We start from the raw sequence: 21,406 nt of genomic DNA on the forward strand, positions 1-21,406 counted from the left end.
GGCGGCTGAGCTGGGGAAACACCAGTGAACCATCAGTGACTCGTCAGACCCGAGGCCCCACGGGGGACGTGCCATCGTTGCCAGCCCAGCCCCACCGCAGGGCTTTCAGGCCAACACCGACGTTCTTACCTTGATCTTGAGTTTCCAGAAAAGAAATTAGGGGGCCCGTTGCCAGCCCTGAGGTCACTTTGTAGGCCCCCCATTTCCCCAGGAAGGGGCCCTGCAGCCTCCCAGCAGCCCCTCCACGCCCTGTTCACCCTGCGGGGCCAGCAGGAGGCACCCTGTCCAGTGCAAGGGAGGACACGGCGGCCGGGTGACCGGGACGGACACCCGATCTCTGTCCCCTGACAGTCTGGAGACCCCCCCCCGCGCGCGTCCTTGTCTCAGCACCTTCTAGTGCAAGCAGATCCCAAGGGAGCAGGGAAGGGGGGCTCCGGACGGGCCTCATTGCCGGAAAGTCCCAGCGAGCTGGGAGGGGAGGGGACGATGTCCCGGGTCTCCGCACACTCAGCCGGGCTCTGGGCCGAGGCTTCATCCCAGGGAACACAGGGCCCGCGTCTGTGCCTGCTGCCCCTCCCAGGGCCCCTGGGTCCCCAGGGCCCCGCTGAGGCCCTCCCTGATGGGGAACTCCCCCCGCCGCCCAACGTGTGGGCCCTGTGGAAGGCTGTCATGACTTGTGGGGTGAGGGGACAAGGCAGTGAGGTGAGGAAGCCGTCCTGGGAGACCAAGGGCAGAAACTGGGGTGCCCTCCCCTCCCCCCTGGGACCCCCAGAGGAGCTCCGCCCAGGGCAGCCAGCCCGATGCCCTGGCAGCCTCCGTCTTGGTGCTGCTCGCTGACGCATAGCTTCTGGGCGAGATGCGGGCTCTGGACTCCCAACCCCACAGAGGCTGCCTAAGGCCACGGGGGCGAAAGCCCACCGGCCTGGGTGGCCCCTCAAGTCCCTCATCCCCAGCTCTGAGACGGAGACAAGTGCTGAGTGGCAGACGGCCTGCAGCACCGCCCGCCGCGGGGCGGTGCCTCCCCGGGGCCAGGGAGTGCAGGGAGGGGGGCCCGGAGCAGGCCAGCGGCCCCACAGGGCGGGCGCTTGGCCTGGGGAAGGCGGTAGCCATCCAAGGGCTCCGGGCTGCGTGCCTCCGGCAGCCTGGCTTCCTGCTCCAGGCGCCCTGTCTGGAGTTCCGATGGGAAAGCTGCCTGCGGGGGGCTCTGGGGCCCAGGTCCTCGGGCTGGTGGTTTGGGGGTGTCTGGGGCTCCGGCTAGACTCCAGCCACCCGCCTCCCCTCCACGGGATGGGGCCCTGGCTTTCTGCTGGCTGAGCTCCCCTGCCGCCCACGGCTGGCCCTCCAGGTGACAGTTCAGAGTGGCCTGTCCACTGGGTGTGCACAGGTGTGAGATTGGATAAGAGCTCAGGTCCCTGCAGCCGAGCTGTGTCCCCTGCCGCCGGGCAGGGCCACCTCTCCGTCCACAGGCACTGCCACTGTCCTTGCCCGCGGCTGGCGACACCCCCGCCCCAAGAGCTCATGTGCTGAGGACAGACCCCAAAGCAGAGAGTGTGGGCGTCCACTGGCTGAGTCCCTAGGGAGACAAGGAGTGAAGGGAGCCGGTGCCTGTGCTGCTTTGTTGATAAATGACGGACGCAAAGGGCAGCAGCCGGCTGCGCCGCCAGTGGCACGCGTCCCAGCCCAGGGGCCGGCACCTGGACTGGGCGAGGCCGCTCTCCCGGGCCTGGCAGTGCCCGGAAACGCCCGGTGGCCCTGCGCATCCCCACCACCCCGCTTGATCAGCGGTCAAGGCTGGCGAGACTGAGGCTGGCCGGCCCGCGGGGCAGGAACGTGCCTGCTCCCGGTAAACCCGTCGCCCACCACGAGGCTCCCACCGCAGCTGCCCGCCTGCATGCCACCTCCCGGGAACCAGAGCCTCTGGCTCGGCTGTGAACCCAGAAGAGCCCTTCTGGGTTCTTCCTCCCCGTCCCCAACCCCTCCCCCCATTAGGAAGACGGAAGACAAAATGGGAGAGTGCGGTGAGTCCCCCGCTGAGGGACACGGTTCATTCATTCACTCACTTGCCCCCACCAGGTGTCAGGCCCCTGCTGCCCAGTGTGCTGCCCGCGGTGGGCAGGGGCGGGCTCTCCGGGGGCAGGGCCCAGAACCCTCGGTGCCCCGGGCGGCCCCGCTCGAACACCGCACGCAGAGGGCGCAGGCCAACGCCGCAGGCCCGGGCCGGGAGAGGCACGCTGAGGGTGGGAGGATTCTGGCTCACGGTTCCTGGGCATTATGTTCCTGCCCTGGACTGAGCCCCCGCCCCCAGCTGCCCCTCCCCCCTGAGCACCTTGTGGTGGTCGTTCCCTGCCTCACCCCGGGGTCTCGGGCCCCACGCTCTGGGGTCTGGCTTAGGCTGGACAGCACTGGGCCCTCATGTCAGGACGGCCAGACCAGCCACCAGCAAAGGCCTCCAAGGGAGATGCGCGCCCGACGGGCAGGCTTCCCTGTGCCACGCCATCTCGGGCCGCGCCATTCCGTGCCGTGGGTCCTCCCACCCTCGGCGGCCCACCCCCAGGCCGAGGCAGGACACAGGTCACAGAGCTTAGCGTTTATTGTTACAGAGCCAGGAGGAACAGAGAGGTGCCACAGAGACCACACACCCGCAGGAGGGCCGGTCCGAGCAGGCAGCTGACTGCCTGTCGCTCCGCAGAGCTGGGCCTGCCGGGGCTGGGGGCGGCTCTGGGCTGGCAGCTGCAATGAGCGATGGGGAGGCGAGAGCAGGGGACTTTCTGGAAGAAGAGGGAGGGAGGGAGGCTGTTGGCAGGGGCTGGGAAGGGCTCCAGGGACTATCCTCGGGGCCCTCCCTGCAGAACCCCAGCCTCGGCCACCCCACCGCGGCGCCCACCCCAACGCCAGGGCGCTCAGACGAGGACACCCCCCGGGGCCCTGAGGGACAGGCCGATGGGCCCGGAGGCCTGCTGGCTGCTGGGGGTCGGCGACCCGCTGGAGGGGCGCGGCGGGGCGAGGGCGGGGCGCTGCAGGCGGGCGCCGCGGGGCGCGCGCCGCCGGAAGTCACGGTAGTTCTTGGTGAGCAGCGTGTAGAGGAAGGGGTTGAGGCAGCTGTTGCCGTAGGTGAGGCAGGTGGTCAGGTAGTTGACGATGCGCGAGCTGCGTGGCGGCAGCGGCTGGGCGCCGCGGTACTGGGCCAGCAGCTGCCAGAGCCAGAAGGGCAGGAAGCAGGCCCAGAAGAGCAGCACGATGCCCAGGACGAGGCGCGGCACCCGGGGGTTGGGCAGCCGCCGCGTCTGCGGGAAGGAGGCCCGCTGCGACAGCCAGTAGGCCCGGGCCAGGCGCAGGTAGAGCAGCCCGATGGCCAGGCCGGGCCCCACGATGCTGGTCCCGAAGAGCAGCGTCAGGTAGGCGCGGTGGGCGCCCCGGCCCCAGGCCGGCAGGCAGAGGCTCTTGCGGCCCCTGCGGACCAGCCGCACGGCCAGCGCCATGGGCAGCGCCAGCAGCAGCGCCAGCAGCCACGCGCCCAGCGCCAGGCCCCGGCGGCAGCCGTGGGAGCGCCGCGCGGCGGCCAGCGGCCTCAGCACCGCAGCGCAGCGCTCACGGCTCATGGCAGTCAGCGTGAAGGCGCTGGCGTGCATGGTCAGGAAGTCCAGGCCGAAGAGGACCCGGCAGCCCGCGTCCCCGAAGTGCCACTCCCGCGTGACGTAGGTGGTCACGATGAAGGGGATGCCGAGCAGGTAGAGCAGGTCGGCCAGCGCCAGGCTGACCACGTAGACGCGCAGGGAGGCCGAGGCGCGCAGGCAGCGGCACGTGACCACCAGCGCGTACGCGTTGCCCGCCACGCCCACGACGCCCATGGCCACGAGCAGCGCCCCGATGGCGCCCGTGGCTGCCAGGTCCTCCGGGGCGCCGGGCTCCGCGGGGCCAGCCCACGAGCCGTTGAGCGACGCGTTGGGGCCCCGCACGGGAAAGCCGCCCGCGGGCTCTGGGCGCAGGGCCATCCGTGCCGCCTCACGCGGGGCTGGGCGCCGGGCGGGCCGCCGGGGGCATCTGCGGGCGCCGGCCTGTGCTGCGGGAGGAGGTGCCCGTCAAGTTGGGGCTCCCCTCCCACACGAGGGCGCGGCGCCCACCAGCGGGCGCCTGCGGAGGGAGGGGCTCCCCGCCCGGGGATCCCCGTCCAGAGCTCTGCCGCCCGGCCTCCTTCCCGGCTCTCCAACGAGACTCAGAGCCCGCTGGACCGGCTGCCCCGGCGCTGGGCCTCAGGGCAAGTCCAGGGGCCGCCGGGGTGGCCTCGGCTTCTTCCGAGAACCGCAGTGGGGCGGGCAGCCGTGGGTGGAGCCCCAAGCCCGGAGCCCAGATCGCCCCAGGCCTCCCTTCCCGTCGCCAAACAGCAGGCCCTCGCTTACCTGAGGGCCTTCCTCCCGATGGTTTTCTCCCGCACGGTTTAAAAATGCGTTCTGGTCGGATGGCAAAAGCAGTATCTGCCGAGTAGAAGGGCTCCAGCGGGAAAGGACGCGTGACCAAGAGGGGGAAGCCCCTGCAATGTCCCCGGGTTCGCCTCACACGGGACACAAACGTGACTCAGGACCGCGGGCCTGCGAGCTTCTGGACACACGGGAGGACAGCTGCGCGGCCCTGGGGAGGCAGAGACCCGCAGAAGTGCGCAGGGAGCGCGCGCAAGGGGAGAGGGGACCACCAGCCAGTGGCCCTCGCTGAGGGACTGAGAGTGGGAGACATGGCGACGAGTCACCAAAATAGATGGAAAAACTGCAGATCGGTAAAAATTAAACCCATTTCGGAGGGAAGAAGATTTGAACAGAAACTTCTCAAAGAGGACGTCAGAAGGCCCAGAAGCAAATGACAAGATGCTGGGAAAAGACCAAAGCCGCTGGGCACTCGGGCGGCCGGGAAAGGCACAGCGCAGACCCCCACGTGGGGGGCGGAGGGGGGACGGTCCCCTGCCGGGGGGAATGTCCACAGGCAGCGTCCGCAGGCCGGCCTTCTGCCTCGGGGTCCACCTGAGGTTCGTCCCCGACAGAAGCGGCCCACGTGTTCCCAGAGAGGCGGCAAGTGCTCCCAGCAGCTCTCCGGACAGCCAGGCGCCAGCAGCCGCCGGTAGATAGGAGGTGGGTGACCTGGCTGTGGCCTCGTCATGAAAACGCTCCCCGCAGTGAAGACAGGTTACCCTGCCCCCAACAGCGCGGGCGGCGCTCACAGGCGCTGTGTCCTGCCCAGGGAATCGGACTGTGATTCCATCTCCATGAAGTTCAGGGAAGGCCCCTGGGCCTGGGCACTGGCTCCCTGGGGGACACTGGAGGGCCCTGGGGCGGGGGGTCTGGAAACAGGCTGCGTCCTAGCCTGGGGGGTGCAAACGCACGTGTAAAAACTCGTGGAGCCGCACACCTGAGATCGCTTCCTCCCGTATGAGGATTATCTTGATACGGAAAACAGGCCTAAAACCTGGGGATCCAAAATCGACCGCAGGCCCCTGGACAGCCACCTCCCCCACACCCGGGCAACACAGCCTCCGGGCCTTTCTCGGCGGGTCTGGTGCTGATGAGGAGGAAACGCAGACGCCCGCCTGGCGGCAACTGAGCCCCCCGTGCGGAAGGGGACTCAGGCCCGCCCCAGGCGCCTGACACGGGTCCGGAGCGGCTGGCGAGGGGACCCCTCCTACGAGCCTGGTTCCAGAGCCCCCTGCCGCGGGGCTGCCGAGGAGCAGCGGGGCGCCCAGCACTCCGAGGGGAGGCCCTGCATGTCCGGCAGAGTGAGCCAAGCAGCACCTGGGCCCGCGCCCCAGAGCCCCCGGTGACCCTGGGCTGGGGCGCCCCGCACCAGCCCGGCACCGGCCCTCCAGCGCCCAGCGCGCTCACCTCGGTCCCCGCGCAGCAGGCTGAGCTCTCGCCCTCACACGTCTCCAAACGGCCCGTCCCAGGGGCTTGCAGGGACCGGGACTCGCGACGGACGGGACTCCGCCCGCCGCTCCTGCTGGCAGCCGAGCTCGGGGCCGGGTCCTGGTCGCCACCGCCACCCGCCCGGCCGCCAGCTGGGAATGCGCCGTGGCCCCGAGCCCGCGCCGGATATTAATAACCAAGGCAGGGGTGCCAGGAGAGGGAGCCCGGGGGAGGGGCGCAGAGGGGCGCGCCAGGGAGACGGGGCGCTGGATCGAGGGGCAGACGGTGCTGTTGGCACTGGGACCTGCCGCGGGGGGGTGGCACTGGAGGAACGAGGGGATGCGGGGCGCAGGGATGGTGCCAGGACCTGGACGAGAAGGAGCCCCAGACTCTGGCCAAGGGCAGCAGGTCGGGGCCCCAGCGGAGTCCGAGGAGCTCTCCCCGGGGCGGGACCGCCGCGGCGTGGTGGGGTGAAGTCACCCCAGCCACGTGCCCCGCCACCGGGTGTCCGCGTTTAGACGTTGCCCTCTGCAGCCCCGGCCCCAATCCTCCCCTGGCCCCGGGCCGGGCCTCTGCCCGTGGCATTAACAACACGATGTTGTGCGTTGTCCCCAGTGTCCATTTCAAGCGTTTTCACCCCTCGAAACAGAACTGTCCCCACCGCCGCTAATTCCCCTTCCCCTGCCCCCAGCCCGGGGGCCACCACCCTCCTCCTCGTCCCTGACCGCTGACCCCTGTAGGGGCACCACGTGAGGGCACCGCACAGGCGCTGTCCTGTGGAGGGTGCCGGCGTCAGGACCTCCCTCCGAAGGCTGGACGCGGCTCCACGGAGCGGACGGTCCCTGGCGCGTTCCTTCGTCCCTCGGGGGACACTGGGTTGCTCCCGCCTTTTGGCCACTGTGGCTAATGCTGCTGTTTTGTTTTGGAATTTCCTATTCCTTTATGTGTCGCATTCAGATGACTCCACCCTTTTCAGGGAGCCTGGGACCCTGGGGCACAGCCCCCACCCCCCACTCCCCACTGAGAGGCGAGCCCGGGGCCCCGCGGGGTCTCTGTGTCACCAAAGCTCCTGGACAAGCGGCTCACAGACAGCCCCTGCCCTCATCGCCCCCTCCGTGGGCAGGCGAGTCAGGCCGATCGACTCGTCCGCTGCCTCCGGTCCACGTGCCCGGCACCCAGGGCGTGCCCGGGTCACTGGAGAAGCCGCTGGGAGCACAGCCCGGGGCTGCGGACTGTACAGATGACCCAAGACCAAGGACAGCATCCGCCAGCGCCGGGGAGGGGGTCGCCTCCCACCCTCTAGAACAGCCTTGGTCCCCCATCTCCTGGTCATGAGATCTTGCAGAGGGACCTTCTCTCCTTTGGCGCCAGGAGGGAAGAGCAGGTTGGACAGAGCCTGCAGACGGTGGGGGAGGGGGGTTAACCTGAGAGGGGCTGCGAGGACCCCGACAGGGAGGCGGGTGGAGTGAGGGGCAGGGAGCGAGCTCAAGGCCTGAAGGCTCAAGGCCAGGGGGCGCTCCCAACCTCCCTGGTGCGGCGAACCCTCCTCCTCCAGCCTGGACCTGAGAGGACCTGAGGGCCCCCAGCGTGTGGGTCTGCCCAGAGCTGGGGTGCGGGTGGAGCCAGGGCTCCTGCTGGAAACAGGAATGTTCGCGGCAGCTGCTACCCTGCCAGGTTGTGGGGGTCCGGCCCCTAAAACCGACTGTGCTCTGGGCAAAAGTAACTGCTGGCCCGTGAGTCACGTTCTGGACCATTAAATCACAAATCGATCATAAAGCTCCCACTTCACGCTAACATGACTTAAGGCTTGGCTCTGCACACAGTGGGTCCATTATGTTTTGGAATGGAAGTTTTCCTGCGAAACTCGTTTCCAACTGTATCACTAAATTCTGTGTGAAATGAAGTTCCGGAGACAGAATCTGGCTTTGCGGGTTGCTTTCCAGGAGACTCATCAAAAAGGCGTGTCCTGTCGCAGCCCACCCTGCCCCCACCTCCTCCTCCCGCCTCCCCCCCCCCAAAAAACGTCTGGGAAAGACAAAGGAGAGGGAGCAGGACTCGGGCGGGGAATGCAGGCCAACGTGCCCCTCCACTGGAGTCCAGGCCAGTGGGCCCAGCGGAGCTGAGGGGAGGCTGCCCGTCGGAGGAGGCAGCAGCCGGCAGAAGCCGCCAGAGGAGCTGGGCCGTGGCCCCACCTGTCAGGAGAGGCCGCCTGGGACCCTGCTGGGCCGGGCTCCCTGCTCCGCCCACGGCTGCCCAGGAGGACCCCCAGGGCGCACGCTTCCCCGGCACCGCCCTGACCCCTCTGTAGGCACTGGCTAACTGCACGGTTCCAGCACACACTTCTCTTGGTGACACTGCTAATGTCCCTCCTTGCTTTCAATGTCAGAAATGACACTCTCCCCAGTCCTGGTCCCAACACCCCTGATGTGACCCAGCTGGAGGAATGATGGTGCCAACCGCCCTGATTAGAAAGCACACAGGCCTGCCGCTGGGGGCGGCGCTGGGGGCCGGCGGAGGGCCTCCCACACCTGAGCAGCTCGAGCAGCTGCCGGGCTCCAGCTGCGGAGCGCTCAGTAGAGGTCAGAGGTCAGAGGTCGGAGGACTTCGGGACTTCAAGTGCCCACCCCGGGGCCGCTCAAGAGCAGGGCAAGGGAGACTGTTCGAGTTCACGCAGTCTTCTCTCAGAATGGACCCCGTGGGCATCTAAGGGACCGCGCGGCCCGCCGCCCCCTCGAGGGGCCCTGGGGGTTGAAGCGTTGCCTCCTCCAGTCACGGTGGGGCCCTCAGGCTGGGGGATCCGCAGGAAAGGGCTCTGATTCAGGACCCCAGAAACCTGACAGTGGAAAAGGCTGGAATAACGAGTAAGCAGACTGTTGAACCTGGAGGGTCGAAGCGGAGGGACGGCAGGCAAGACCGGCCCGGGCGTGTTGCTGAGGCGACGTGTTTGGACCAGGTGCTGCATTAATGCCCTTTCTCCGTTCGACTCGCACTGGAAGCCTTCACGACTTAAGAGCTGGAGACGCGCTTCTGAAAGGTGCACGAGGAAGAGCTCCCCACAAAACTCAGTAGAAGGACCTTACTGCTCCTGTTAATACCTAAGGCAGCACTAAACCCCCGGGGGCGGGGGTGGACCCTGGGAAGGACCACCCCATCCCTGGAAGCCAGACGGCCAACGCAGGCCTGCGGAAACCTCCAGGCTGGTCATTCTCGAGCAGCTGCCCATTAAGAGCTTCCTCACTGCCCACAGCACCTGCCCCCCTCCGGCCCCCGCGACCAGCCCTCGAGCCGCGTTCTCCTTGAGCCTGCAGAGCCCGGGGCTGCTTACAGTGAGCGAGCCCCTCCCACGGACAGCACCGGGGTCCCTTACACAGGGGTCGGCCCGCAGTCGTCTTTTTTAATCTCAGGGGTACATTTTCATTATTGTCCAAAACATGGCTCTTATGTTTAGAGCCTGTGTATATGTTGTCTGTTATGTGAGGAGCACCTTTAAAACGAATTCCCATTGTGAGCCAAAAACTGACCAGGGCCATCTGCCCCCTCCTTGTAGGGAATCTGAACCTGTAAAGGGGGCTCACCCCAGACACGGAGCCCACAAGGCCAATCAACTAGGACTACCGGAGAGCGGCTTTGATGCAGAACACTTGTTTTATTGAAGGAAAAACAACAAAGAAACAGGAACTAAATGGTCAAACTGCAAAAAATAGCAAACACTTGAAACCCAATACAGACCAGACCCCCGTCTGTCTGGCAACAGGCTCCAGCGTGTTCCTGGAGTGTCCCCCGCACATCTCTCCCCGTGGCGAGGGCAGGCAGGGGCGCAGAATCCTGTCTTGCTCCCGACTTCACACGCTGCACAAAAACACCCACGCAGCAGTCACACTAACTCCATGACAATGCACAGGTAAGACATTCTCTCCCCAGCTAAGGACGTGTGTCTCGCTTCCCACTGAGATCCCACTGCAGCCCCGAGGCCACTCCCCGCCCTCCCAGCACAGGCCCCAGTGCCCATCCTTTGACAGCAGCTCCCGGTCCCTCCCAGCCTGGACTGTCCTGGGGCAGCCGGGACAACAGCGGTCTCTTGGGCCTCAGTCGCAGTCCTGGGCCTTGGGTGCAGGGCCCGGGCTCCCCCGGGTCTCCCTGGGTCCGGCGCTGCAGGCCCCAGGGATGCTGGCATCTTGCGCTTCGGTGGAGGACTCTGGCCCGGATGCCGCGTCGCTCTTCTCTGCCTCCTTTTTGTTCCAAGGAGAGTAAGAGAGGATGCTGAACCCCTTCCTCAGCAGGGCTGTGTCCGCGGGGACCAGCTCCACCCCGTACCCTGTTGTGGAGGTTTCCAGAATGCTCAGCCTCCACTGGTTCAGGTCCTGCCCCTGGGGCGCGTTTTGGAGTCTCACCACACACACGTCGTCAGGCTCCAGCAGCACGTTCCAGCCCTCGCCGGGGGCCCTCCGGGCCCAGCGCGCTGTCATGTTCCGGAGGTAGACGGCCTCCGCGTCACCCACCATGGACATGACCTGCAGGCCCAGAAGCCAGGCCTCGGCCTCGACCGGGTCCACCGCCCGGGTGGTCCCCAGCTCCAGCAGCATGGGCTCCCCCGGCGGCAGGACCTCTTTGAGAAACGCCTGCCACAGGACGTAGGGGCTGGGCCAGTGGCAGCAGGCGGGAATCCCCCCGAACCTCCAGGGGAGGCCCTGGGTCCAGTCGGCGTCCTCGGGACCCAGGCCCAGGGGCGCGGCATCCTGAGGGGCGAGCTCCGTGGGCACCAAGTACTGGTCCACGCCGGCCTCCGCGGACTCGTCAGGGGACAGCGCGGGGGTGGCCACCGCCCAGTCCGCCGCCGCCGCCGCCGGCTGACCCAGGCCCGGCCCCCAGCCGGGCGCCTCCATGGGGCCCACGTCCCAGTCCTCCTCGTCCCAGTCCTCGGCCTCCAGCGACTCCTTGAAGCTCAGGTAGACGAACTTGAAGCACGTGAAGCAGATGCGCAGCTGGTCGCCGTGCTGCAGCTGGTACAGCCAGGACGCGTGCAGGTGCGCCACGCCCTCCCTGCCGGGCCGCACGCTGACCGGCGGGCACATGGCCGCGCGCGCGCCGCCCTCCGCCCTCCGCGGGTCGGGCCCGCCGGCGCCCGAGGGCCCGGGCGCTGCTCCAGGGCCGGCGGGAGGGCAGGCGCCTCCGGGGGGGGCTCGGAGGGGGGCGACCTGGGCCCCAGTTCCCCAGGGACCTGCCGAGGCTGGGAGGCGCGAGCTTCTGGAAATTTCTTCGGCGGGCGCGGGCGCTCTTCCCCGGGAGCTGCAAGGAGAACGGGAGGGCGGTCAGGCGCCCCCTGGCGGGCCGGCGCCGAGGCCGCGGGACGGGCGGGGCGGGGCGGGGTCCTGACCCCAGGCCCCGCCCTCCGCGGGGCGTCCGCGCGGGTCAGCGGCGCCGAGGCCTGCGGGGCACGCGGCCCCTCCCCCACGGCCGCCCCTCCCCCTCCCCGTCTCTCCCGGGCGCCCCCTGTGGGCCCCCCAGAGACCCCCACACCCAGGCAGCCTCGCCTGACGGAGCCTGACAGACCCCGAGGGCCCCTGATGGAAACGGAAAGAATCTGAACAAAACCTGACGAAAGCGGACAGAACCCAGCAGAACCTGAGAAAACCTCCGAGGCCCGGCCGCCCCCACCTGAGCTGACACCTTGCCCGGGGCCACGCCGGACGATTGGGGCGCTCTAGCCCCCGCCCTCCGCCAGCCCGGACCGCCGGACCGCTCCTCAGTCCGCACGGCTCTTACCGGCCGGCGCCTCGCTCCCGCGGGCGTCCCGGAAAAGGAGGGAAGCCGGCCCGCATGGGAATATAAAGGGCCGTTTCCCATGGTGCTCTGGGCTCATCTGCATATCTCCCATGAGCCTCTGCCCACCAGGAAGTGAATCTGCGGAGTCATCCCCTTCCCACCCCGAAGAGCCACGTGCCCGACGAGAGCACGGCCGCGCCCCTCGCCGTCCCTGGTGGGACCGCGTCTTCGTGTGCGCCCCCTGCCCCCCACCGAGGGCCAAGGAAACTGCCCTCGGCGTCCTTTCCACCTGCAGGCTCCCACGTCGGCCTGTGAGCGGCCGGCCGGTGCCCGTCACTGTTTGTGGGTCGCCTGGGGGACCCGACTGGTCTCGGGTCTTGTCTTCCTGTGGCGTAGGTTCCTTGTTGTCTCATTAAAAGGTTTTATGCATTTTTGGAAATGGGTCAATTGCCAATTATTTACATTGCATGCACGTTTTCCTCTTCTGTGGTTCACCCTTTCATTTTAAAATAAAGACTCATTAAAAGAACACTTTTGAAAATAGACTTGATACTTGCCTGGCAGGGGAGATACCATGATCATGGAAATAAACTTTTTTTAAAATCTTTTATTTACTGGTTTTGAGAGAGAGAGAGAGAGATGTGTTGTCGCACTCATTGATGCATTCATTGGGTGCTTCCAGAGGACGCTCTAACCAGCTGAACCAACTCCCCACCCCCACCCCAGGGCAAAACACAGACTTGACTTTTAAAGCAGTTTTGGGGTCACAGCGCCGTTGAGCAGAAGGCAGAGAGAGTCCCCCAGAGTCCTTGCTTCACACACCCTCCCCCTCCCCCACCATCTGCAGGAGGATGGTAGTTTGTAACAATTAAGGAACCCACGTGGACCCATTATCACACTCTGATGTTTGCGGAAGGGTGCTCTGCCAGTTTTTAGGGTTTTTTCAGAGGGAATTGTTCCTTGTGCCACTGCAGACTGGGGGTTTCCCGCGGGAGGGAGAGTTCAGGATCTCCTGGGACACGATTGTGAACCGGAACCACTTCCCTTCCCCTTCCTGTAGGGCCCCCTCCCATGACCTCATTTAATCTTAATTACCTCCTAAAATCCTATTCCTGATAAATCACATTGGGAATTAGGGGCTTTGACACAATTTTGGAGGGACTGAGTTTGGTCCATAGCATTTTTCTTTGTATTTTTATGCAAAATGCGGTTTAAATGGACATCACATTTATTAAAGATATATGACTGTGGAGAGATGGCTGTTGCAGCAATTTGCGAAATTAATCAGGTAATTCAATCCCTCTTTCTAAACCTCTGACAGCTCCATCTAACTGCACCAGCAACCTCACCCCCCGGTGTCTGACCGGCATCCCAGAACGAAGGGGTCTGCCTTGGGTCCCTGGGCAGCCCCCGGGCCTGGACTGGGCAGGGCCTGCGGGAAGGAGACACAAACCTGGCCCTACAATTAGATGGCAACAAAGGTCCTCGGATGAGCGGTTCCCAAATTTTGCTGCGCGTGGAAGTTTCCTCCTGGGAGAGCTCGGAAGAATCCCAGTGCCCACGTTCTAGCACGTGGCAGATACACTTGCGGTGACCTCCCCAGTCTGTCCGCTCTCCCCGCGACTGGGAGCGGAGCCTGTGACTTGCTTCCAACCAACAAAAGTGGTGAAGGTGGCGGATGTCACTGTCTTGATGAGGTCACATTATGTGCCAAAGAGGCGTCCCTCCAGTAAGCCGCCTAGCCAGCTCTTGCTCTTCCCTGCTGGCCTTGAGGAGGGAAACAGCCATGTGAGAAGGGTGGCAGGGACTGCAGGTGACCTCCGGGGCCTGACCATGCATGCCGCTGACGGCCAGTCAAACCGAGGCCACCGGTCCCCCAACCGCGAGGCAATGAGGTCTGCGGCGAAGGCACAGCCGGCCGATGCAGCCGTGAGGCCCTGCGCGGAGGGCCCAGCTAGGCGCATCCCAGCTCCTCACCCAAGGAAACCGAGAAAGCGAGTGCGTGTTTTTTGAAGCCACTAAGTTTGGTATTTTGTTACACAGCGCCAGAACCCTAGTGCCTATCCCGTGGCAATTGCATTGGCATTCCCACATGGGGTCCGGGCATTGGGGTCTCTCTCAACTCTCCTGCTCTTCGAGGATGCCAGACGGCGCGAGAGCTGGGCTCAGGCCCCTGGCGACGTCGGGCCCCTGATCGCTCCTCCCTCCCCGGTGAACCCGGTCGCAGACTAATCGCCACCTAAGCCAGTCTCCACAGGGACCCCCAAACAGCCATAATCCAGCCAGCCAGCCAGCCTCACCACCCCGTGACTCAGACACCCCACGGTGACCTGCCACACGCTGACCCTGCCTCACGGTCCTAACCCATTCGGCCCTCATGGGGCCCACGTCGTGACCTGGAGGTCCGCTCCCAGACCTGCCTGGCTCCAAAGCTCGTGGGACACACGAGCTCCCACAGTGGAGAACGGTGAGGGCAGAAGCCGAACAGCGCGAGTGGACCAGCGAGGGCAAGACCGAGAGGTCAGAGAAGGACCGGGACGACTGCCCCGGGCAAGCTTGCGGGCCCTCGTTGCCCCGAGCGCTGCACACAGACGCTGCCCGTGACCCGAGAGAGGACAGAGGCCCACGCCCCGCGCTGCGCCCGCGAGGGGAAGCAACAGTCGCCTGGGTCTCACCCACGAGGGCGCAAACCGCTCCCTCGGCTCGGAGCACATTCCAGACGTGTTTGTGGGGTGGACACATTCCTGCCTCTCTGCTGGCTTGGTGACCTCATCCTCAGGACGGTGGTCAGGCATGACTGACCCTCTGTGTTCCTGGGCACAGCCTCTGCATCCCCTGGACGGCTCCGAGCCAGCCCGGCTCACGTTTCCTGTGGACGCAGGCCCTGCTGGCGTGGCCAGGAGTCCGAGCGAAGCGCGGCCAGTCATCCCCAGAGAAACCGCCAGCCCTGAAGCCTCCCAGCCACACGGCTGGGTCTGTGGGCAGGCAACCCAATTGGAATGTGGCCCTAAAAGAAAGAAAAGTGTGTTTAGATAATCAAGCAACTCCCCAAACAGAACCTTCTGGAAAACTGCTGTAACGAGACGAGGAAAGGATCACTGTGTGTTCTAATGAAGTCTGACTGCTGGTATTTTAAAAGTGCATTGACGTGGTAGCGCCTCACCAGAGTGCACTTCCTCCCGGTAAGTTCCACGCTCACACTCACAGGTGGCACCACCGAAGCCACAAACCCAGCCGGCCAGGGCCCTTCACAGTCTGAGGGCTCTGGGGGGGCGGGGGGGCGGGACCAGACCTGCCCCTCCCTCCCCGTGGTCGGCCGCCCTGTCTGCTGAGCCCTTCTGGCGTTTCTTCGCCAAGGACAGTGTTTCCGTCCCAGCCTTGCAGGCCCCACGGAAACGGCTTAGCCCCGTTTCTGGGGCAGCCGCCCCTGCTCCCTGGTCCCTAGGTCATTGGAATCACATCTTTCTCTGCAGCTGCTGGCTCAGCTCTGTAGGGCTGCCCCTGCCGGGGGCTGCCCTGCACATCCCTGGACACTGTCCCGTAGGAACCCAGGTCTGGGGTGTGTGCCCCCCAGACATGCCCAGTGGGGTCCCCTCAGTCCCTGGCTTTGTCCTGGGGCCCAGGCCCTGCTAGCCCAGTAGCTCAGGGCCCCCAGCGCAGGCCCAGGCTCTGGTTACTACTTTCAACCCTCCCCAGGGCTCAGCGTGCTCCCAAGTGGAGACCGGTCGCTCTGAGGGTCACAGGCTGGGTGGCCCGGACCTGCCCCGGCGCTGTGAGCTCATCCCACCTCGAGGCTGAGCTGCCCGCCCGCCAGCCTCGGTCCACACCGCCTTCGCCCGGAGGAGCCTGGTCAGCTCGGGGCCAGTCAGGTGAGACTGTTGCGGAGGCACCTGGGTTGCACTGTGGTTGGACCGTTGCCTCACCCCGTTCATGCGCTGGCAACAGTACCACCCAGCGTCACAGGGGCCGTGATGGAGGCTGTGGCTCCAGCCCAGGGTGGCTGCAGTTTAGAGGCAGAGGGGTGCAGCCAGGACGACTCTTTATCTGGATTCCGGAATCATCCAGGGCTCTCATGGAGACGCAGGACCGTGGGAGGAGTTGGAAGCGTGACCGAGAGGAGCCTGTGGCTAAGGGCCGGCCTGCCCAGGGCCTCGAGGCAGGTGCAGAGGGCAGGGCTTCACGCGGGAAGAGGGGCTTGCGGCCTGGCCTGCGCCTGCCGGGGAGCCGAGCCCTCAGCGGGCAGACGCCAGCCTCCCTCGGGGGACACATGGAGGATGGGGCGGCCGGGGCAAAACGACTTGGAGGTGGATTCAAGATTTGAACATAAAAATGAATAAAATTTGGCCACCCCTGGATCCTCCTGGTGTGGAAGGCCTTTTAAAAGGGGTACTGGCCCCGGCTGCTGTGGCTCAGTGGACTGAGCGCTGGACTGAGAACTGGAAGGTCACAGGTTCGATTCCCAGTCAGGGCACCTGCCTGGGCTGCAGGCCAGGTCCCCAGTAGGGGGTGTGGGAGAGGCAGCCCACATTGATGTTTCTCTCTCTCCCTCTGTCCCTTTCCCTCTGTATAAAATAAATAAGTAAAATCTTTAAAGAAAAGAAAAGAAAGCTTCTCTGTGATTCGGGGGTACGCTGGGTCAAAACAACACATACAAAGGCAAGGGGGCGGTGCAGGAGGGGGGTCAGCAGGCGGGCGGAGGAGCGCGTGGTGGGCACAGGGTCTTGGGTGCTGTTGGATTAGGCAGAAGATATCCGTGCGCAGCGGCCGCCCCTGATTGACAAAGCCCAGGGGCACAGCGGTGGCTGCAGGGACGAGGGAGGGGCCTGGACACCAAGGGCCGCACCGAACTGACATGCGCCACATGGAGACCGGCCGTCGGAACCCCAAGTCCTATGCGGACTGAGTGAGGAAGAAACCATTGGCATGTCTGTCTGCTCCTGCGGGCCGTCCCTGTGGAGAGCGCCTGGCTCCGACCAGCCCTTGGCCAGGGACACATGTTGGGCCAGGGTCCCTTCCCTACCTCCCCAGGAGCGTGGCCCATGACCCCGGGCCCCCGCAGGTCCAGCCGCACAGGCAGAGAGTGTGAGGTTTGCATGTTACGTTCTCAAAACTCCCCACCTGCCTCAAATTAGGCGTTTCTTTCAGAAGCTGCGGAGACCCGTTTTGTTGCATTGTGAGGTTGTGTAGGGCAAGGCAGGCCTCGCTCCCTCGCAGCTCCGAGCCCCTCCCCCATAAGCTGGCCTGTGCGGCCTGCCTGGGCTGAACTGCGAGGGAAGGGCCCCCCGCCGCCCCACAGAGTGGCTGCAACCTGCTGGTCCAAGGCCCACCAGCCCTTCAGTGAGGCCAAGGTCAGGCGTCACACGGGAGCCCAGGGTGGTGGGGACAGGATGGGGGGACAGGCCATGAGCTGAGCAGGGTCACCCACCTGGTCAGACCCCCAGGGGACCGAGGAGCGTCTGAGGAGCGCCACGCTGAGCAGCAGGCCAGCGCCGGCTGAGTCATCCCTGCCGGTGTCGCTGACCTGCTCAGCCCAGAGCCCCCTGGGATCAAGACGGGTCATTGACGGCCCCAAGTTCCTACAGGCCACCCCGTTCAAAGTTCGCTCTGCTCACAGCCCTTTGGCCCTGTCTCCCAAAACTGGAATAAAGAGTCAGAAACAGCCCTGGCCAGTTGCTTCATTGGTGAGAGCAGCATCCCAATGCACTGGGGTTGAGGGTTTGATCCCTGGTCAGGGCACACGTAAGAATCAACCAGTGTGGCCCTGGCTGGTGAGGCCCAGTGGATTGAGCGCGTGCCTGTGAACCAAAATAAATAAATAAAATCTTAAGAAAAAAGAATCAACCAGTGAATGCATACATACACGGAACAGTAAATCAATGTTCCGCTTTTCCCCTCTCAAATCAATAACTAACCTTTTTTTTTAGACTTTAGCTATGCATTTTTAGAGAGGGGAAGGGGAAGGGAGGGAGAAGGAGGGAGAGAAACACCCCTGTGCGGTTGCCTCTCATGCACCCCCCACGGGGGACCCAGCCCGCAGCCCAGGCCTGTGCCCTGACCGGGAATCGAACCGGCGACCCTTCGGTTCGCAGGCCGATGCTCAGTCCACTGAGCCACCCCAGCCGGGGCTGCGACATTTTTTTAAAGAGTCAGGAACAGCAAATGGAAACAAAGTGCCCCCATTCTCCAAGCTTCTGGAAAATGCAAAGCTGAAGGCGTCGCCAGGGGCCGGGAGGGGCGGACAGACAGGGCACAGAGGGTGTTCAGGGCAGAAAACCTCCTCTGCGTGGCACCGCAGCCCAAGCCCACAGGGTGTCCGGCCCGAGCGTGGCCGGGGTCCGCCCTGTGGGCTGGAGCCGTCGCTGAGGGGTCTGTCTCAGCTCTGCGCGCGACACGCAACACGCGGGCAAGTCGGAGCGGTCCCCGCGGGGAACCGGGAGGGGCGGGAGCCCAAGGGGCTCCTCTGACAAAACGGAGAGTCCGCTTTTTTAAATGAAAGGGTCAACAAATGGTTCGGCAAGCAATTTTAAAGCGCTTTTACTTTGTTTAATTAGCTGATTTATTTTTTATCACCTTTGTCCCCCCATACCCTCTTCCATCCCCGTCCGCCCCCGCCAAACCAGTTTTAAACAGTTTCAGAGCACGCAGGATAAATGTCGCCTTTACCCGCGGCGGCCCCCGTGTCCCAGGAAGGGGAGCCGCGGCCATGGGCCACACTCCTGAGTTCCCCCGGCAGCCGCTGGCCGCTGAGAAGATCGAACCTGGCAAGTGGGCCTGATGTCCGGTGACGGGTCCCGGAACACAGCCGGGTACCCAGCGGCGCAACGTGGGAGGGCAGGGGCTGGGTGTCCAGGGGCCTCGGGTCACGGTGGCCTCGGGTCGTGCCAGGCCCAATCCCCTCTGAGGCTGGGTGTCCCTGTGGCTTGCCCCTTCCAGACAGTTCTGTGAGCTTAATTCTCAGACTGGGCATTAGAAGGCAAGCCCTGCGGCGAAGCAGGCTCTCCGCCCGTGACTCGCTCCTGTCTGGTCCGGGTCCGTCCTCTGTCTGGCACTGGCCTTCACGGTGCGCCCAGCGGGAAGGCGCAGGGAGAGGAGGGCCTGGCAGCACGGAGCGGGTCCGGCAGGGGCACCGGCGTCCAGCACCGAAGGTCAGGAGCCCCCTGACCCACTGGCTTCCCTTCCTCCAGGGGGTCCCAGAGCCAATGAGAAGAGCCGCGTTGACCTCAGCCCCCTGCCCCCCAATCCCATGATGCTCTGGGCCCTCCGGCTCATGCCCGCCTCCCCGAGTGCTCAGGCAGGAGGCGAGTCGCGGTCTCGCTCTCTCTGTGGGGTGGGGGGAGGGGCCAGGCTCAGGCCCAGGCGGTGACCCTGACCCCAGGGAGGGCTGTTGGTGACCCTCCTGAGGCCGGCCGTGACCCGCGGTGTGAGTTTCCCCTCTGTACAGACCGGGCCAACCCCACCTGCGTGAAGGACATCGCCCCTGTGGCCTGGGCTGAGCAGCCGTGACACGTGGCAACGCCTCCAGCCCCTTCTGCGGCGTCACCGTCTGCCCGGCAGCACCCGCCTGGGCGGTCTGCCGGCCTCTCTTCACGGACGTGGCCCCAGAACACTTCTCCCAGGGTGGGTGGCAGCTCTGGGGTCAAGAACCCGTGGCGCAGCTGGTGACAGGGAGCCCGGGACACGCAGGCTGGGCAGGAGAAGTGGACAGCGGCAGGACTGGAGAACCGTATTGAAATCACTGCCCGGAACGGCTCGGGTAAGGGGGCAGGGCACGCTGACCCCCCCGAACCCCCCAGAGCTGGGGATGGGGCCCGAAGACAAGCCTCGGCCCTTCCCTCCTTGACCCGCGCGGCTCGGTGGGTTCCGTTCGCAGTCGGGGCCCAGGCCTGGGCTGCAGGCCGGGTTCCCAGCAGGGGGCGCGTGAGACCAACCGCACACGGATGTCTCTCTCCCTCTCTCTCCTTCCCTTTCCCTCTCTCTATAAACAAATAAATAAATAAAATTAAAAAAAAAAAAAAAACCAATCCGTCAAACAAGCAGGGAAATACACATCCTGTAACTGGAAAAATACATGAAAATCAAAAGAAGCTGCTTCAGGTCGGGAAGTGCTCAGCGGCCCTATGCCGGCGGAGGGACCCAGGCCCCGGCACGTCCCCACGCGCCCAGGCAGGCTGCGCCCGGGCCCTGTCGGGGTGGCTTCAGGGCCGGCCGGTGTTCGACCCTCCGGTGTCAAAATAGGCTCCGCCGCCACAGGGCCTGGCTCTTGTCATCGCAGGGCAGGACGGGGCCTCTCTGCCGGGCACGGCGGGCAGGCACCCAGGCCTCCCTGCTCTGGGGGCCCCAGAAATCTGTTCTGTCGGCCTGAAACAGGCCAGAAGGGTTGCTGCATTTCAGGTTAAGTCCAAGGTCATTTTAACATTGAGATGAAGGCGGGAGGGGCCCGCCCAGCCCTTCGGGCCCTGCACGCCCCCCCACCCCTGCGGGACCCCCAGCAGGGAAGGCTGGGTCTGCGTCTGTGCCGGGGAGCCGCCCTCCTGTTGCTCCTCTGTGTCTCCCGGGGTTTCTCTAGGGAGGTGGTCCTGGGCTCCTCCGCAGCAGGGCCTGCCCCCACCCGCCCCCCAGTCCCCACTGCAGGGCGATAGCCCAGACCTCTAGGCATAAACCAGGTCCCAGTAGAAGGTGGCCCAGAGGACCAGGGCAGCGAGAGCCTGACCCCACCCGACTTGGGGGACCCCGTCTTCTCCTGGCCCCGGCCCCCACCCTCCAGTCTCCGTTTCCCTGACGGGCCCTGTGGGAATGCAGCAGGGGAGGGGGCCAGGACAACTGGTCACCCTGTGGGCACTCGGCAGGACAGTGCGGGAGTAGGAGGGCCCCCTCCCCGCTGGCGCTGCAGTGCCCCCGCGCCACCATGACACCGCCTCCAGGAAGCCCTCCGGCAGGGCTCCCACCTCCCCCACGCCTCCTCCCTGCCTGCCTCTGCCTCCCGCTCCATCCTGCCCCAACCGCCCTGGAAGTGACCCTCCACTGGGGCTTCAGGAGCAGCACCTCCGAGGTGGGGTGCAGACAGGGAGAGGCCCTGCCTTCCCGTCCCTGACTCGCCTGCGGGCGGGGTGGCTGCCAGCGCGGCCCCCAGGCTGCCCCTGCTCTCCATGCTCCTGGTGCTCGCCCAAGGCTGCCCCCGGTGACCCTGGCCCCCCGGACGGACGGAAGCCCTTCCCAGCATCCCTGCCCGTGGCCGCAGGGGGCTCAGCGCAGACCGCTGCCCTGGCCTCGTCCTGGGGAGGCTCCGCCCCGGGGGGCGGGGAATCGGGACAGAGGCCGACCTCCCCTTGGGTCGGTCACGGAGCGGCCCCACCTGGACGTCCCGAAGTCTGGGCGCTGAGTCACCACGGCTCTCGTCGCCTCTCCCCGACCTCGCTGTCTGGGGACTGGACGCAGTTAGCAAGCCTGCCTCGGTCGGAGGTACTTGGCCATGAAGTTTGCTTTTTAAAACTGGCATGGGACTGCGCCCAGTGTGGCTCCGTGCTGGGCGCCGTCTGACAAAGCGAAAGGTAGTTGGTTCGACGCCCGGTCAGGGCACACGCCTGGGTTGTATGTTCCGTCCCCCAATGGGACGCATGCAAGAGGTGACCAATAGACATTTCTCTCTCACATCATTGTTTCTCTCCCTCTCTTTCCTCCTCCCTTCCCCTCTCTCTAAAAATAAATAAATAAATAAAATCTTTAAAAGTAAAACAACATTAAACAGACACGTGGGAGGT

The 21,406-nt window shown here is 65.2% G+C and overlaps 2 protein-coding genes across 2 annotated transcripts; both read right to left on the minus strand.

The window, feature by feature from the left end:
- Nucleotides 1–2,900: 2,900 nt before the first annotated feature.
- On the minus strand, nucleotides 2,901–3,992 carry UTS2R (urotensin 2 receptor). The gene has a single exon (XM_054593073.1). It carries the CDS (start codon nucleotides 3,990–3,992, stop codon nucleotides 2,901–2,903), a length of 1,092 nt encoding a protein of 363 aa, XP_054449048.1.
- Nucleotides 3,993–9,970: 5,978 nt separating this feature from the next.
- Nucleotides 9,971–10,957, minus strand: TEX19 (testis expressed 19). Its single transcript, XM_054593074.1, has one exon. The coding sequence runs from the start codon at nucleotides 10,955–10,957 to the stop codon at nucleotides 9,971–9,973; it is 987 nt and encodes a 328-aa protein (XP_054449049.1).
- Between the last annotated feature and the right edge of the window lie 10,449 nt (nucleotides 10,958–21,406).

This window comes from Pteronotus mesoamericanus, unplaced genomic scaffold, assembly GCF_021234165.1.
Source record: "Pteronotus mesoamericanus isolate MK-2021 breed Mesoamerican mustached bat unplaced genomic scaffold, CSHL_Meso_final scaffold_408, whole genome shotgun sequence".
Lineage (NCBI taxonomy): Eukaryota > Metazoa > Chordata > Mammalia > Chiroptera > Mormoopidae > Pteronotus > Pteronotus mesoamericanus.

Coding starts and splice junctions, on each gene's coding strand:
- UTS2R (XM_054593073.1), bottom strand. CDS start 3,992: ATGGCCCTGCGCCCAGAGCCCGCGGGCGGCTTTCCCGTGCGGGGCCCC.
- TEX19 (XM_054593074.1), bottom strand. CDS start 10,957: ATGTGCCCGCCGGTCAGCGTGCGGCCCGGCAGGGAGGGCGTGGCGCAC.